This window comes from Vulpes lagopus, chromosome 12 (assembly GCF_018345385.1).
Source record: "Vulpes lagopus strain Blue_001 chromosome 12, ASM1834538v1, whole genome shotgun sequence".
NCBI classification, from domain to species: domain Eukaryota; kingdom Metazoa; phylum Chordata; class Mammalia; order Carnivora; family Canidae; genus Vulpes; species Vulpes lagopus.
This window is the reverse complement of record NC_054835.1, coordinates 69,704,505-69,723,386: the sequence shown is the minus strand read 5'-3', so window position 1 is coordinate 69,723,386 and position 18,882 is coordinate 69,704,505. Positions and strand designations below refer to the sequence as shown.

Sequence of the window (18,882 nt, the reverse complement as noted above, 5' to 3'; positions counted from 1 at the left end):
TCGTCTTCAGCCTCCACCTAAGAAGCACAGTGTTTGGGCAAGGAAGGGAGAGGGGAAGTAAAATACATGGAAGCAAATGTGAGGGACAGTAGGGAACAGCAGGCTTGAGACAAGGACACGGGGGACTGGGAACGCCTTCTAACCGCCCGATAGGGTTCCTCACAGGGGCTATCGTCCTTTTAAAAGTACAATGAGATTCCAGAACATCACTCACATTCTTGACTAATGTAGGTATGAAAGGGCATGCTACAGCAAAATACATCTTTCCCCAAATAGTTTGCTATTAAAAATTGTGTGCCATTTGTGTGGGAATTAAGCCCAGATGGCAACATGCTTTCCATTTCCGGTGTAGGAAGCTTTATTCGAGTCCTGGTCCTGAGGATGGCAAACCTAAATGATGAATGAAATGAATACATCATTTATCTGCATAGACTGAGCAACCAAGTGGAGTGGTATTTGATGGATGGGAGAGGAAATGCTATAGCAGAATTATTTTTAAAACTTTAGAATGTGCTTTCATATTCATATATTGAAAATCTGGATTAGGAAGAATCTCAGTTAATGGCTTTGGTTTACAACTCCAAGGGTGAGGATGGGAGGAAATTCTTAGGCTGCACTTGATGATGTGTCTGATTAATGACGAGGTTCTTTCTCCCACAGCTAGGTGCATATTAGTGCAAAACTTTAGTAGCTAGTAGACTATGACACCTGCACAAAAGCAATCAAGTTGATGCCCCAGTCACTAAACCAGGAAATCTTATGCTGCACAGTTGTACCGTTTTTACTGCATTGCTCGGGCTTAGCATTAGTTTTCAAGTTGTTTTCTTTTAAACCATGCAGTTATTTCCCTTTGATTTAATCATGTTTTTTTCCTTTAACATAAACTTTTTTAGTGTAAACTTTATTCCCCCAAGTCTTCAGATTCACTGCATTAAAATAGTTCGGTAGTTAAACTCAGGCAAAGCTTAATCCAGTTTGAATAACTGGATATGAATGAGGCTATAGCTCTATCCAGTCTGCAGCGAAGGTCGATCTATTCACCGAAGGCTCTTTACACATCGATATAAAAATATTTTATTTTCAGATGCTTTCACTTTAAAGGTACTTCCTTGGAAGAGATGTCAAAAAAAGGTGTTAAATAAAAGATTTCAAACCTCCTGTTAGCCTATGATTTGAGGGGGAAATGAGTGGAAACCACGATTGCTGGTTACATAACTGGAAATTTTGGTGGCCATATGTGAAAGTGTAAACTATCTCCAACAGACTCATTTTTCCCTGAATCTGTTGGTGTGAAATTATATATTGTTATTTTCAAACTCTTCTGCTTTTTATTGAAATACAACAGTTACTCAGCACCTACTACGTTGCTTATTATGTAGTCCCGCTCATTTGTCCCTAACAAAAACCAAGCCACGGATGGTCTTCTCCCCTCCTCTGGGGATGTGTGTGCATGTGTGAAGTGTCTATATATTCTTGGTACTTCCCTTTTGAGCCAGCTTGGAGAAGTATCATCTACTTTTTAGCAGTTGGTTGGTTTTAATAAAGCCTCTGAAGGTAGACATGGCACTCCCAGGTCTGCCAGAAGTATTTCTTCTTTGAAGATTCATTTTCTTGAGGAGTATTGCTTTGTTCATTCAGTGAAGACTTGTGGGTATAAAAATGGAGCACAGAGTTTCAAACCATTCTGCAGGAACTGTACTTTGGTCCCTAGATGTTGTTGTCCTGAGGAAGTGAACCTGTCACCTGGCTTGCATTCTTCATGCAACACTGAGGTTATCTTAAAATAGGAACGGCAGGAAAGCTTTCCTATGCTTTGGATAGGAGACAAAATTGCTTTTGTAGAATTTGTGGCTGAGGAGAGCACACAGGGCCTGGCTGAAGAAAACATATGTCACCACGAGCCACCAAGTTAAGTTGTGGAATCCAAAGGTGACAGCCATGGAGATGTAGATCATCAGCTCTGCTAAGTAGTTAGGGGAAGAAACATATTCAAACCAGTCCCCAAAAGGGATTCGGTGGTTACAGTGGATGACCACTCCTGAAACAGAAACAGAAGACTTCCTGAACATAGAAGTTGTGGAAAGCAAGCTTACCACCTCGGGCCCCAAGTAATTTACAAAAACTCTGATTTAAAAAAAGAAGATCACAGACCTGTGTGCAAACCCACTTCCTGTCACACTTCCACTGCCAACTGACTATGTGTTAAAAAGCTACGGGTTTAAATTATACCATCGACTGAATATAAGCACAGAGGGAAGCCTGTTTCTCCACCAAGCCTCTTACCTAGTCATTAGAGCTCAGACTGCAGAGTCAGACTGCATGAGTTCAAATCCTGACTCTACCACTTACATGTCATGGAACTCTGTAAAAGTTGTTTAACACCTTCGTGCCTCAGTTTCCTCACCTGTATAGCGAGGAGGAGACTGTTCTCACCTCAAGTGAGCGCTGTGAAGCTATGTAAAGCACCAGGAACAGGGTTCGGCATAGCATAAGTACTTTATAAATGTTGAACAGTATTATACCATTTTTGATACTTCAAAAAAACTAATAAAAACTGTATCTGTGGCAAGTCAACATGAGCTAGCTAAAAAGTCAAGTTTTTTTGCTTTGGCTGGAATGACACTAACTCAGCATGATGATACAAATGCTCACATGCTGGTGAGGCCCATATCTGCATATCTGCAGGCCCCCAAATATGAGCACAGAATGGAACCATAGAATGTCAGGGCTAGATGGCCACAGAAATCTTTCAGCAGAACGCTCTCATTTTACAAAGGGGAAGATCAAGACCCAGAGAGGTGTCTTATCAAAAATGAGTACTGGATAGTCAATTAGTTTAGGGCAGGAAAGGAAAAGATAAACAGACACAATGAACTTCTGAGGGTTAAAATGCACATGCAGAGGTTCTAAAAGACATCTCACCTGCTTTATTTTTCCTGAGATTGCCAAGAATAACGTGGCACTTGTACTGATGGGCAGACGACCAGATAAACATCAGCATTCCGAGGATATGGAACCACCGGGCTTGCATCAAGAGATTTTTCCCTATCACATAGACTACAGAAAAAAAAAAAAAAAAGAATTAGCTTATCAGCCAACCTGCAAAATTTGAGAGGCTCAGGGAAGTATACAGCTCGTAGGACACAATTATCCACTTATCCAGTTCCTCACGACTAGAAAATTATCCTGATATAATTTACCAAGTCTGGAGGGGAGAACCCTGTCCCTGTGGGCGAAGGGGTATGCTCTTTAGCCAGGGGCAGCTCCTACCACATGGACACATTCTCCTGCTCCCTCTCCAAATGCTTCAAGCACAGAGGTTGGCTCTGTGTCCTACTCCTGTGACACACTCTTGCAAAGACTGCTTTGCATTTATATTTCTAAGCCTGGTTTTATGTCTTCTTTCTTATAGTCTACTGTCAGGAAAACACTCCTAAAGGAATCTCACCCTGAGTTGCCACCTTAAGCCAGGGGAGACCCTGCATGCAGGACACTGACTTGACTGGCTTCGGCCAATGAAGAAAACCACTGGAAGTAAAGGCTCACAGCGGGACTTTGCAAAAGAGGAGAAATATACACTGCAAGGTGAAAACCCAAACGTTTTCCCTTTCTGATTAGAAAGAGCCAGGATAGATTTAGTTCAGAAGTAGAAACACTCAAAGTATCTTCTTCCTCTTTCTTCTCCAGCTACCAAGAAGACAGGAAGAAAGCAGGTCTTCTGAGGACTGGGGTCAGAAAACAAAGTAAGGACTTCCTTATGGTCAGCAGGAAGCAGTCAGGCTGCTTAGGAACTTGACTGAAGAAACAAAGTGTCCATTGACTGTGGACTGACTGAGGGGAAGAGCCTGAGGGTCTGGAACCAAGAGAGACCTTATGGAGCTGATTCAGGTCAGAGAACCAGGAATCCTGCTATTCCCTAGGGGCACTGCAGTAGGACTCAGGTGAGGACGGCTAATGACTAATAGGAGTCCACCAACCTGTGTTCATTTCTTTAAAAAAATTGCCCTATATAAACACCTTCCGATAGACCTTAATGTTTACTAGACTTACCATTTAATGGAATGGTTATATTTTTATAGGTTAATAATAAACAAAATATGAAAAATAGTTTTTATATTGGGGGGCTATAAGAGCAAGTCATTTTAGGATTAAAAACTGAAGCAAGTGTTTGAGCGTTCACGTCACTGCCGACTCACCCACTCTGATTCAGAGAAAAGTACCTCTGAGGGAAAGACTGCAAAGACTAAGTTGGAATTATAATGCAGACAAGGGGAGGCAGGTGGAAGGCTGAGAGTCCAATCTGTGTGGTATTTAATTCTTTATTTACTCTTTAATTACGGAGTGTCTACCGAGCCTGGCATCTCGCACAAGGGATAAAGCAGTGAGTAAGGCAAGATCTCAGGCCTCAGGACCCCACATTCCAGTGGCAAGGGGCAGACAGAAACAAGTAGGCAAATCAATAACCGAGACAAGTTTAGGTAGAGATGGCATCCTGGGGAAAATAAAATACAGCAGTGTAATGGAGCGTGGTTGGAGGAAGACCTTCTAGACTTTGAAGATAAGGAGACGAGAAGGTCTGGGCAGCTTACAGATGTTCTTTCTCTTTCACAAGAACCCTCTGATATCAGGATGCACTCCTAATTACAGATGAAGGTTCTGAGGCTGGGGGTGGCTAAGTAAGCCAGAATTCAGACCCAGGTGCCCCTGACTCCCAAGCCCAGGCTATTCCCGTCAGACTCTGCAGCTGGCAAATGTCCCAGTGTATTCTCTCTCAATGAATTCTAGAAGCCAGTTGTCCCCATATTGTCCCAAATGCCTGCATAGGACTTCTTGAGAGATAAGCAGATGAAACAGAAGACAGTTTCAGAAAGCAATGTCTAGAAAGTGATTTTTGTGGGTGTTTCAGCTGCCTCTTCTTGACTGTTTATATAGAAGGGAGGGCAAAAGCTGGGGTCAAGCTAGCAGGTGAAGCTCCAGAGGAGATATGGAATGCCAACGGACGCTAACACAGTGAAAGCTGGTGGGTTAGCTAAGTGCTTCGGAAAGCTCCTTTGGGTGGAAATCCTATTACCGTTCACCATGAATAACAGGTAAGCTCTTGATATGGGCTGCACGTGAAGGCCACAGCAGAGAGCTCAGGGAGGAAACACTGACCGGGCTAAATTCACTGGAATCAGATGGAGAGATGCTAGCTGAGTGGCTGAAGCCAATAAATAATTCATGAATTAAGAAAGATCATTTCTCAAGCCATAGAGGCCTTGGGTTGTGCTATAGCAACAGAGAGGATGTTCAAGGGGCTACTCTGAAGCTGAAATCAAACCTGAGGAGAAAGCACACTCCCTAAGTACTGGAAACATCTAGACTTTGGACTCTATTTACAAGGATGGCTAGGAAATGTGAAGACCTGAACTTAGAGAAAACAGTCATGACTGGTCTCGGTATAGCATCTGGGCAGAGGGATACCAAAGGTCCACGGTGAGGTTAGCCTCAGCACTAAAATCTAACTTCAGTCACCCCAAACGACTTGAATTCTGTGTAATAAGCATGCATGGTTTTTACAAAAATGACAGCCCTAATGTGTAAGATCTCCAGCCTCCCTCCCCACCCCACACACCCAAAACACACTTCATTTCCTCCACATGAACCAAGGTCATGGTCTTGCTTCCCTCTTCCTGGCTAGTGGAAGCTCAGAAACGTTCAGACACAATCCTGACTCACTACAGTACTCTTTTGTCCTCTCCGCTCAGGCTGCCTCCCTTGCAGGAAAGCTTTGTTATAATCAGAATAATCGTAGGAACTGAATGGGAACAAAATGGCTCTCTATTCCCTCTTCAAATCACTACTTTTCACCACTAGCCCTTCCTCCTTGGGTTTTCTGAGATTTAATCCTGCACCACCCTTCTGCTTTTACACCCGCACCCCAGGGAGACGGAGCCTTTGCTGGGGCAACTTTCTTTGCTGCCCCTTTTTCTTGTTCTTGGGTGCTCCTTTGTTTCTTGTCCAACTGTTAACCATACTCCCTCTGTCTTCCCAGAGTAACTCCGCATGAGTTCACAGACTTCAATCCCACCAAGGGAGATCCACATCCCAATTCTTCATCCTTACACCAAGCCTCCTGAATACCTGGCACTTACTATCTTTCCTATAGGCATTAGTGCTTAAGTTGGCATCTTTCAGGTTTTAGCAATTCTTTTAATAGTTAACATATATCCCCTCGGGCATGTTGACATTTTCTAACTACTAGTTGAGTTCAAACTCTTCAAATGCAAAGTGGGTTGGGCAGGTCTACTTTCAAACTTCTGTAATGCTAGGTGGACTGCTTTGCCTGAGAAGTACCTCATAGGCCCAGTGTGACTCAGCTAACAGAAGACCCCAAGGACCACTCACCGTTCCTGCCATCCATTGGCACTTGGCTCAGCACAGTTAGGCCAGTGAGGACATAGTAGACAAGTCCAAAACAGTACTGGACGACGTGAATCACAGCATTGGAGAAGACACTGACATACAGGCACTCGAAGAGCCTTCGCAAACTGTGTAGCCACAGAAATACTAACACTAAGAATGCAGACAGCGCCAGCTCACTCCCTATAATTCAGAATGCAACATGTTAGCACCTCTCCTTCCAGGATTAACCCAAAGTTAGATTTTTTTTCCCCTGCTGTTAAACAGATTTTTAAAATAAGATTAGAGCTAGGAGAGGACCCTAAAAATCTAGTGTAACACTTTTTTTTTTTTTTTTTTTTTAAGTCATGAGGAAGTGGGCCATGTGAAGTTAAGGAATTTGGCTAGTCAAAAACTCAGGTTTCTGGACTCTCCATCATGTGAAAGCCTTCCGGTTACACGTATGTCACTGTGAAGGAGTCTGTGCACTCAGAACCTGCTATCTGTGGATCTCTGGTTCCTGGAACTAAAAGCCAGATGAAGATGGTCAGGAGAATGCTTGGATGACCTGTAACAACCCCAGCTGGTGGGATCCCTGGGTCAGGGAGACGAGATGCAGGCACGCCAAGAAGGAGAAAAGAGGACAGGAACAAAGACAGAGGGAATTATGCATTTCTTTCCATATTTAAAAAAAAAAAGAGAGACAATTATATTTTCAGGGGACTGTGTGAGCCTTGAGATTTATCTTCCTACCTGTCTTTCATTCCCTCTGCCAAAAGAATTTGGAAGTAATGCTGGTTTTTAAAATGACATAACACCTAGATGTTTTTTTAAATGAATGTCACATGCACACACAGAGACACACACACACAAGAATACAGTGAGGATACAGTTTAACAGATTTTTACAAACTAAACCACGTATTCCACCCATATAATCAGCACCCAGGTCGTAGAAGCAGAACACAACTAGCACTCCCTTGTATTCCCCTCCAGGCACTGCCTCCCCACCCATGGGTAAGGCTTATCCAGACTTCTATCAGTACAGAATAGCTTTGGGTGTTTTTGTATTTTGCATATAGTAAATCCTAGTTTTAACTCCTTAGGAATAGGATAAAATATACAAATAAAACTCCTCACAACCAACCCTCCAAATACCAGAGCCCCAGTGAACCCCACAGTAAACAAAGGAAGAGACAGAATTTTAGTGGGTGAAGTGGGATATGCTGAGGCCTCCTCCCCTTCCAAGTACAATCTGCACAGGTCTTCCCTTCTGGCTGTCATCGTTTGCAACAAGTCCCTCTGGTTATATAGGAAAGGACTGTTCCCACAGAGCCAGTGGTTTGGCTGTGGGAACAAAAGACAGAGATAGCACCAGAACAATCTGTTTCTAATTCTGCCCCTCACGCTCTCCCTGACATTAATTGAGGCCACCTTATGGTTTTCACCTTCAAGTCCTAATTTTTAAAATTGTTCTGTGTATCCTTTATCTGAGGTAAAGTGAGGTGAATTTAAAGGCTATTTTATAGTCTTCTGCTCAACAACTATGTATAGTCAATTTTATTATATAACTAAAGCTTACAGGATAACAAGCGTTTTTAACTGGCGATCAAAAAGTAATTATCTATTTTATTTCTGGGGTTCTGAGACAGGACTTTGGTTCAACTATAGAAATGACAAATGTTTCAAGGCAAACCTGAGGGATCCTAAGAGCTTTTCCAATGAAGTGTATAAAGTGTATAAATTTATCGATAGTACTAAAAACATCAGAGAGAGAACAGCCAGTCCTGTACACAGCACAGCACCCGCTGGGAGTCTGGGGCGAACAGCTGACTCTCAGTGTGCTGTGATCTCAGCGAGGGACATGGAGACACCCCTGTGGCCACCTAGCTAGCAACCATGCAGAACTCTTTCTTGCCCTCACCCTCCACTTCCTGGGCCCACAGAGGAGCCCGGGGCTGGCTGTGAAATACCAGGAACAGCTCCCTGCAGGCAGAAAGACAGGAACAGGATGAAATGGTTGTAACTAGCCAGCAGAGTCATACCTTGGAACTGGGCAGCCCCGAGAATTCTGAGCAGACCATGAAGCCAGTTTGGAAAAGGCACTCCCAGGAACAGAGACTGAGTAAGGTGCCAAAGCAGGAAGCCATTCCACAGCACTGAGATGATGTAGAAATGAGAAAAATACCTGCAAGGTTAAACCAGTTTAGGCAGTTATCAGGGGGAGGTCCACTTTAAAGCATTGTGCAGGAAGAATATTTTTAGGCTCCCGATCCTCTTTCCTCCATTCCCAAAGTATAGTTTGGTTTTTTAATAGAACCTGAATCCTGCAGGTGTTCAGACTTTTAAAATCTTTCAAATGATGGGACTGGTAAACTCATAGGTAAAAGAGGCCTCCTGAGGTTAACGGGAATGTGATTGACCTTGTTAAACCTAGATAGAGGGTCAATTAGCAATCTCTCTTATCTCTGGGTAACAGGGTTGGCTCAGGTTCCAACGTAGGGGGGACCAGACCCTGGCAAAGAGAACCTAGACTGTGCCAACTCAAGCCAAATGTGTGAAAGATTTCTAAATCCTGGGCGATGTTGCTGCAATAGCCATACAACTGTTACACAAGATTTGCAAAACCACAAGCTCTCAGGGTTGCCAGGAACCTTAAAGGTCTTCTGATTCAGTGTTTTCCTAAATTGTGTTGACCTAAATTGCTTTTATAATAACATGACAAATATTAACTCATAAAATGAGGTATCAACTCCTGATGGTTATAGCTCCCATCAAATACAGTGCCTATTTTGCAATCAATGCAGTTACAAATGAAAATACAAATAAAGCCAGGGCCAATGAAAATTGGAATTAGCAATGTTACTGTAATGTGAAAGAGGATGTTGGTTTACGAGATGAAATCATCTACTATAGCACAAAGGCTGAACACGGGTTCTTCTGAGGTCCCTTAACCTATACTTCTATTTTTCTTTAAGTCAACTCAAAATCCTTCTGACTCAGCAGGGTGTCTTCTTTGGTCTTCGACATATCACTTTGTATTAAGCCACCTCCTTGTCTTATTAGTCACACAAAAGTAAATCGACGTCAGGGATTTTTTTCTTCCAGATGATCTAGAATATGCTTGTACCAGAAGTGCCTGCAATCCAGTCTGACAAATACTGACCTAATCTGATCCTTCCATAGCAACTCACTTAATTCTCCCAACTACTATTACAAATTCTATCACTGGATCTGCCCCCGCTGAGCTAGCCTGTAGTTCCTTTTTTTTTTTTTTTTTAAGATTTATTTATTTATTTATGATAGAGATAGACACACACACACAGAGAGGCAGAGACACAGGAGGAGGGAGAAGCAGGCTCCATGCTGGGAGCCCGATGTGGGAATCGATCCCGGGATTCCAGGATCGTGCCCTGGGCCAAAGGCAAGCGCTAAACTGCCGAGCCACCCAGGGATCCCTAGCCTGTAGTTCCTGATTCCAGTCTTCTCTGGGCTCAAGAACTTAGTTTCCTCAAGAGTTCACCTGTGTCATTTCCAGTACCACCCCCCTCCCCACCTGGCCACTGGTTTTTGGTTGTCTTCCAGGGTCTTTCTTAAGACACACTTCCTAGAACTGAGCCCCGGTATGGTCTGAGCTATAGGAACAGAGCAGAATGTCAGCAGCACATTGCTCTGGAGGCTTCCACACCGAGGGGAGGGGCCAACTTTTGAAAAGTATCTTCTGGGCCAGCCACTCTACCCACTTCAATTCTCCATAAATATTAATGAGAACTTAGAACATGCTGGGCAACGTTCTAGGATCTGGGAATTCAGTGAACAGACCAGGTCTCTGCCTTGATGAAGTTTACCTTTCAGCATATGGTCCACAAATGAAATCCATTATGCTATGGATATCTAGCATAATGTCGGGTTAGGGGGCAGGGTGGGTGCAGAGGGGAGGCCACTCTGGATGGGTGGTCAAGGGTGGCCTATCTGGAAGCGACATTTGGCTAGAATGAATAAGCCCAGAGAAAGAATTTTCTAGGCAGAGGAAATGACAACCGCAAAGGCTCTGAGGAACAGTAAAGGACATCTGTGTGGGGAGGGCTAGGTGGTCATGTGGGAGAAGAAGATGCTATAGGGTCTTAAAAGAACACTGGCTTTTACGCAGTGTGTTGGGAGCCATTTGTGCAGAGCAACTTAAATAACATATTTTAAAGTCCTTCTGGCTGAGGACAAATTCTGGAGATTGACAGCGATGGCTGCACAACAACGTCAATGTATTCAAAACTAATGAACTGTACATCTGATAAGGGCTAAAAATTGCTAAGTGTTACGTATATGTTACCACACATGCACAAAGCACTGCTTTTTCATTTCACTCTTTTTAAAGTTAAAAAAAAATCCTCTGGTAAGTAGGCAAAAACAACTCTGTAAAGTTTATTTGGTTATCTTCATGTGGCAGATGAGAAAACCAAGGCTTAGCTGCTAAGTTACATATCCAAGGCCACACAGTAAGTGGTGGCATCAGCTCCAGACTCAGCCCGGATGACTCTGAAGTTAAAAGCGCTGTTTTTTTTTTTTTTGTTTGTTTGTTTTTTTAAAGCGGGCTCCATGTGGGGCCCTGGGATCAAGACCAGAGCTGAGATCGGTATTCAGAAACTTAACCAACTGAGCCTCCCAGACGCCTCCACACTGCTGCCCTTCAAGTTCATGCAACCTAGACCTGCCTGAACCTGCTTTTCTGTCCCTATATTACTCCTGACAATTTATACCAAGCTTAAAGTCAACCAATTGCTCAAATATGTTTGGGAGAAGTTGCTAAGCCACATCTTGCTATGCCCTACTTGTGCCCTGCAGATTGCCGTTCTAATTCCTACATTTTACACATTCTATCTCGTTTTGCTTGCCTGATTTCCCTCTGTAAGAAACATCTTTTGCTCCATAAAACTCTTGCTTTTTAAAAAGACCCAGCTTTAGTCTCAAACAACAGATCTAAGAACTCTACTCTTTTTGTTTTAGACATTCTCCCTCTTTTTCCTCCCTTGGCACTTTGCGTAACTGTAGCACTGTTTTCCAAGCCTGTGGGAAGAGGGAGAAGGTGATCTTTATGGTAACACAGGACTTGGCACCAAGCAAGCACTCCCTTGATTCAATAAATATTTTAGTGCTTATTAGGAGCTAGGGACTGCTCTAGGTATCCGGCAATGAAAACAACAGAGGATTCCAGCCTTCCTGGCACTTATGCTCACACACACACAAAAGTAAATTTATAGCATGCCAGCAGGTGGTAACTGTTATGGAGAAAATAGATGCCAGGAAGAGAAGGAATATGGGGGTCGGTAGAATGACACTTTTAAACAGGGTGGATAGGTAACACCTCATTGGGAAGGTAATATGTGAGTAGAATTATAGGAAGTGAGGACAGAAACCACGTGGCTATGTGGGGGAAGAACTTTCTAGGTCGGGGGGAGGGCAGGCAGTGCAAAGGCCTGTGAGGTGGGAAGGAAGGTTATAGAGAGGCCCGCAAAACTGGATTGGTACTGCATGGGGGGGCTAACTATAGGGCAGAAGTCAGTGAGGTGGTAGGAACAAAACTACGTAGGATCTTGGGCTCTTCCTGTGAGTCAGCTGGAAGCCACTGGATGAATCTGAGCCAGGAGCCAGGATCTTATATATAATACATGTTTGCTGATAGCTAGAACTGATCCAAGGCGCCACTAGGGGGGTTATGGGGCTAAGGACGTGAACTAATGTTTACTGAATTCTGACTAGGTGCCTGGCCCGTGCAAAGTGCTTTAATGTCATGACCGCCTATATGACAAGGAGGTGCTATTATGTGAACACTCTACTCCATACCACTGCCTTTTGCCTGACCCATCACCGCAGCCTCTTATTCAGTCTTCTCCACATGACGGCTGGCCATCCTTTCAAGACCCGAACCACAGAATGCCATGCTTTCTTCCCCATCCTAAAGCCATCAATGGCTTTCCATACACTCAGAACAGAATCTTACCTCCACCAGGGCCCTGGTGAGCCAGCCCTGCCTCCCCCAGTGAACTCATCTCCTGTCCCACCCCTCCCTGACCATTCTCTCCAGTGTTGTCACTGCCACTGTCACGGCCACCCCCATTTTGTTCACGATCAAGTAATCCTGCTGGACTTTCTCTGAGGCACTTAATACAAAATTATCTTGTTTTGTAAGATTTGTTCACATATTTACTGCCTTATAAGAACCAAAGCTCCTGGCACACAAGTACTCTATAAATGCGGATTCAATAATTGAAAGAGAAGGTATGTCATCCAAAGTTATTCTGAGTAAGCGGTTAATCAACAAACCAACTAAAACTAAACCCTTTTTTCCTTAAAATTCATTCAAAATATAGTGATCAAGGACCTTGTTATTTGTCAGGCACTGAACCAAGTGAAAACAAGACAAATGTAAACTTATGGCCAGTTTTTAGTCTACAGCAGGGATTCTTTACATTTTTCTTCCATGGATTCCTTTGGTAGTCTGTTGAAGGGTACTGGCTACTTCTTAAAATGGTATCACAAAATACATAGGGATTACCAAGGAAACCAATTATATTGAAACATAGATAACATAATTACCAAAAGAGAAATTTGTGATATAGTAATATATGTGCTAAATTACTGTTCTCAAATAACAAGATCCAGTGATTCATTCCTGTGGTGATGAAAATAATGTTCTGAGGTTTCTTCAATAATCTTAATGTGATATTAAAAAAGTTGTTCCAAAAAAATAAAATAAGTAAAAAAGTTGTCCCAATATTGCAAGTACTGCTAGTTCTATTGTGGTTTGTTGATTACATATATTATTAGGGAAATGCTGAATTTTGGCTAGAGGTGAGTGAAGATGTAATTTTTTTGTTTTGTTTTGTAATTTTTTTCTAATGGAGGTTTGCCTTGAATTCTGTCCACTGGACCTCTGGTTAGGACTGCTGAACCCTGGGGAGAAAAGTCTGGGTGGCTTTTTTGCTACCAGAACTTAATTCAACTGCAATGCTTTGATACCATTTGGAAATTTAGAAGTACTTTTATAAACATCACACAAGTCAAGAGCATGGACTCACGTCGGAGATCACCTATTTATTTAGACTTTCTGGGAAGTCAATAATCTATGAAGCACAAGGAAAGCAAGAAAAGCACCATCGCCTTAATTTAGGAAAAAACGCTACCCAACATCGGTTGGAGAACTGAACAAGCCATGAACTGATTTAAGGTTATTCCTGCCTCCTTAGGAAAAAAAATCACCCCAAACAAAATCACCTAAGCACCATTTTTAGATGCAGAAATGTGATTTACAGCTGCCTCTAAGCATAAAAATCATGGGCTTATTTTCACTTTTAAGAGCACGATTGAATTTTGCACAAGGAAAAATATTTAAATATAGTATCTAGGCATATTTGGTCTTTTTTTTTTTTATTGGCCTGGACTTGCTGTATCTTCTTCCAATACTCAAAGAAATGGTCTAAATTTTGAATAAACAAAACATCCCTTGGACATCATGGGAGGTTCTACTCTAGAATTCTGAAAGAAGAAAAAGGTGTAAATTATGGGAAAAACTGCAACAAGCCCAAAGAGTAGTAACGAATGAAGGAAAGCACCAAGTCTGTTCCTTAGTGGTCGGACCCTTGAGTACTAACAGCTGGGGTACGGGAGCCCAAGAAATGGTTGGCTGTGGGGAATGATTTGAATGGGTCTAATCTAGGGACACCAATACCTTTTTCAAAATTCAGAAAACAAGTTGTTAGAATTCACACTAAGAAATAATTTTTCCGGGACACCTGTGTGGCTCAGCGGCTGAGCACCTGCCTTCGGCCCAGGGCATGATCCTGGAGACCTGGGATGGAGTCCCACATCCGGCTCCCTGCATGGAGCCTGCTTCTCCCTCTGCCTGTGTCTCTCTCTCTCTCTGTCTCTCATGAACAAATGAATAAAATCTTTTAAAAAAATTTTTTTTCCGGGACGCTTGCGTGGCTCAGCGGTTGAGCATCTGCCTTTGGCCCAGGGTGTGATCCTGGAGACTCGGGATGGAGTCGGATGTTGGGCTCCCTGCATGGAGCCTGCTTCTCCCTCCGCCTATGTCTCTGCCTCTCTTTATGTCTTTCATGAATAAATAAATAAAATCTTAAAAAAAATTTTTTCCTTCACTTTATCAATTAAAAAAGTGATAATCCGGGAGTGCCACTGCTATAAAGCAGAAAAGGATGTACTGCAACCGGACTTGATTAAAAATTGACTAACCTGTGCTAAATACCTCTACCTCCTCCCAGGGCCTCATTCCCCTTCCTCCTCTCCTGGGTGACCCAGTTCTTACTTCTCAGCGTCAACACCTGGCAACTGTTTCTCCAACAGACACAAGTGGGGGGTTATCTCCGTTTCAGAAACCACATGACAGTCAGCTCACATTCTTGTCTGAGGACCTGGGAGGTTCAAACGATAACCCGGTGTTTTGACACATTAGAAACCTTTTCACATTCCTCTAGACTCCTTCCCACATACATGCATTTAGGTGCATTTATTTTTTTTTTTTTAAGATTTCATTTACTTATTCATGAGAGACACAGAGACACAGGCAGAGGGAGAAGCAGGCTCCATGCAGGGAGCCCGACGTGGGACTCGATCCCGGGACTCCAGGATCACACCTTGGGCTGAAGGCGGCGCTAAACCGCTTCTCTCCAGACCGTCCAGAAGTGTTTGGCTGACTCTTCCCCGCTGTGTTCTGAATTCAAAGTAAAAGACAACAACAACAACAACAACAACAACAACAACAACAACAACAGCAAACTATAACACGTCTTTACGGTTCCTGAAAGCAGCCTACTTTAAGCCCTAACGATTTAATCTTTCATCGAACTTGGTCGTGAAGTCTGTTGAGAGTCGGATAGAGCTGCGGGCTCAGGCTTGGGCCGCTCTCCGGGGTGGGGGTGGGGGTGGGGCGCCCAGGTGCGAGCGAGGGGGAGGGTCGGTGTCCGTGCGGCCGGAGCGGGTGGCAGGCCCGCGGCTCGCCGCCTCCCCCGTCCTGACTTCGCGGGTCGGAGACAAATGGGGGAAACTGAGGCCTGCCTTCGCGCCCACAAGTGAGGGGCCTCAAGCTACATGATGCGCCCTACAGTGCAGGGAGGGGTGCGGGGGAAGAATGGGGGCCCAAAGGCTTTAACCTGCCGCCCGGGGGCCAGGCCTACAGTCGGAAGCGCTGCCCTTCCCCCCGCACCCCGCCCCGAGGCCCGGCCCCGGCAGCGCCGCGCGGGGAGACCGCGCCCGCCTCTGCTGCCCCCTGCCGGCCGCCCGAGCCGCGCCCCGGGCTCTCGCGCCTCGGCTTCCCGGGCTGCAGCCGGGCTGCAGCCGGAGCGCGGTTACCTCTTGGGGACGTCAAAGACCCGGCAGGCGGCCGGGCGCGACGGCCCCTCGCGCTTGGTTTTCCCGTAGCGGATCAGGTCCTGGAAAAGCGCGCAGGCCGGGAGCAGGCCGGGCGGCACGAGCTGCAGCAGCAGGGTCAGCAGGAAGGCGGCGGTCAGCGTGAGCCACAGGGCGCGCAGCGGCGTCAGCGCCCAGAGCTCGGCCGCGCCCCACGGAGCCATGGCCCGCGCCGCCCCGAGCTCCCAGGGCCCGGAGCCCCCGAGCTCCCCCGGCCGCGCAGCCACCGCCGCCGCCCGCGCGCCGCACGCCCAGGCTCCGCGGGGCGGGGCGTCGGGACGCAGCGGGGGCGGGGACGCGCGTGGCCACGCCCACCGGGGCGGGGCCACGCTGGCGCCGGGCGGCGGCGCTGGGTCCCTAATCGGACTTCGGGACCCTCCGGCGGAACCCGGGAGCGACGCAACCCTGCGGTTCGAAGACCTGCCACCAAGCCTGCGCTGCTGCGGTCCTGTGGGTGGAAAAGTGGAAACAACCCTGAACGCTTCACTTTACGGCGTTTAGCTTTTCTTTTTCTTTTTTAAAGATTTTATTTATTTGTTTATGAGAGAGAGAGAGAGAGGCAGAGACCCAGGCAGAGGGAGAAGCAGGCTCCCTGCAGGGAGCCCGATGGGGGACTCGATCCCCGGTCTCCAGGATCACACCCTGCGCTGAAGGCAGGTGCTAAACCGCTGAGCCACCTGGGGATCCCCCGACTCACAAACATTTCTCTTTTAAAAAAAATTTTTTTTTTTTAAATTGGAGTTCAGTTGGGGATCCCTGGGTGGCGCAGCGGTTTAGTGCCTGCCTTTGGCCCAGGGTGCGATCCTGGAGACCCAGGATCGAATCCCACGTCGGGCTCCCGGTGCATGGAGCCTGCTTCTCCCTCTGCCTATGTCTCTGCCTCTCTCTCTCTGTGTGTGACTATCATAAATAAATAAAAAATAAAAAAAATTAAAAAAAAAATTGGAGTTCAGTTTGCCAACATGCAGCATACCACCCAGGGCTCATCCCAGTGTAGGGCGTTTAGTTAAATCCTGTTGCAACAACACGTCGTGGTATCAGTGCCCACGTTCACACGATAGTGATAAAGCCTAGGAACACGGAGCGCCCTTTAGGGTGATGACCCTAAAGATGACCTAAAGATGACCCACGGCAGGTTCAGTGCAAAAAAGCTGACTCTCAAGTACACGGCTGGGAGTGCAAACAACCAGACTAATGCAGGTCTGGGTGTATGTTGATGAGGAAGGCGGGTCGTCCCCCAAAATGAGGGGTTGTATTAGGATGTTGGGAATGTGTGTAATTTACACGTCTAAAGTAGAAAATCAAGGCAATTGCAAAGGACCCAAAAGTGAAAGTGCTAAAGGTTTTATTTTTAAAAATGGCATTCCTTTCCTTAGACTTGCACTCCCGAGAGGCAGTTTTTAACTCTACGTGATGACAGTGCTGGTAAGTGACTCATTAATTTTAAACATTTAAAATTTTGACTTAGTTTAAGCCAGTAAAGTCAATCAATTTAAGTATGGAGTTTTTCAGTTGCGGTAAATGAAAATTTAACCCTTTGAGGTGATTTTTAAAAAGCTGTTAAAATGTTGGGGATCCCTGGGTGGCTCAGCGGCTAAGTGCCTGCCTTCCACCCAGGGCGTGATCCTGGGGACCTGGGATCGAGTCCCACGTCAGGCTCCCTGCATGGAGCCTGCTTCTCCCTCTGCCTCTCTCTCTCTCTCTTCTCTGTGTCTCTCATGAATAAATAAAAATAAGATATTAAAAAAAAACAAACCTTTAAAATGTCAATTCTAAAAAAGATTGTATGCCTCTTATATGATAGGCACCGTTTTGGACAGTGAGGACAGAGAGGTTTACAGGACAATGCCACTGCCTTTTTGGAGCTTACTTTGTTGATTGAGATTGGGTGGCAGGTGAGGGGCGAGAGGAGGAAGAGGCAGCTGGCTTATTGCGCTTACCCCCAATGAGATGTCTTACATGTGTGTTGAATAAGCATCAGGGAACTGGGGTGGGTAGGTTAAACAACCAAAGGATTGTTACAGTTTTGCTTCTTTGTGCAAGAATGCCTAAGGCTTTACCAGTGCCCTGAGAGCTATGTGATAAAAGATGGTCAAAATGGCCTTCTAGCTGGGACAATGAGCTCTTGTATGACCCAGAATCTCTTCGGCGGGAGTTACCCCTTCATTTCTCTTCATTGTTTTTAGGTTAACACCACAGAAATGCAGCTGGCTGTTCTAGGACCTCTTTCCAGACAAACTACTTGCAGGCATTAGGCTTCCTTGGTGAGAGAGATTCTCTTTTAATTATTTGACTTGGGGAAGTTTGCAAAACAAGATAGGTGTGTGTGTGTAATAAAATAGGAAAGATTGAGGCTAGAGGGCAAAGTATCTCTTTCTCTGTTTTTGGTTCAGATTTTAATTAGAGTGCACAGTTCATATTCAGGCAAGCCCCCTTGTAGAGGGCAGTGGCTAAACAGGAAGTCACAAGTCAAACCCTACTGAGACCATTTGTATATGTTTAAATCCTTCCTGGAGTGAATTATTTCAGATGTGGAAAACCAAGCTAAAGAGAGAGAGATCATCACCACTAAGTATAAGTCGGTTTTTATCTATCTTCATTGAAATTACCAACACTGTATGATCAACAAATCTCTGGCTTTGCCTGCAGTAGATGACAGTGCCATTCTTCCAGTTGTTCAGGGAAAAAACTTTCAACTCAACCTTGATTCCTCTCTCTCTTACAGCCTAACTATAATTGGTCAGCAACTCCTCTTGGTTGTGCCTTCAAAACATGAAACCCAAATTCAGTCAATTCAACGAAACCTTTGGAGTCAATGTTTTATGAAAGACCCTAACCAGCTTAGTAAGTAAGGAAAAGAGGAAATTTTTAAGAACTGCAAAGTAAGAAACAAGCTGTCATTATTTGAAGATAATAAGAAACTCCAATAAAGTCTACAACAAGATATTAGAACTAATTGGAGAATTCGGAAAGGTTGCTGGATACAAAGATCAATTTATAAATATCGATCATTTTATTTCCCAACAAACACAGAAGATAATTGTTTTAGAGATATGATTTAAAATGGCATAAAATATTATGT

At 44.7% G+C, this 18,882-nt stretch overlaps 1 protein-coding gene across 1 annotated transcript; it reads right to left on the bottom strand.

Annotated features, from left to right (window-relative positions):
- Window positions 1-763: 763 nt before the first annotated feature.
- SRD5A3 (steroid 5 alpha-reductase 3) lies at window positions 764-16,064 on the bottom strand. The gene is made up of 5 exons (XM_041726123.1): window positions 15,744-16,064; window positions 8,426-8,568; window positions 6,388-6,585; window positions 2,923-3,057; window positions 764-2,038 (listed from the first exon to the last, which is right to left on the bottom strand). The coding sequence occupies exons 1-5, from the start codon at window positions 15,962-15,964 to the stop codon at window positions 1,779-1,781; spliced, it is 957 nt and encodes a 318-aa protein (XP_041582057.1). The 5' UTR covers window positions 15,965-16,064; the 3' UTR covers window positions 764-1,778.
- Window positions 16,065-18,882: the final 2,818 nt, after the last annotated feature.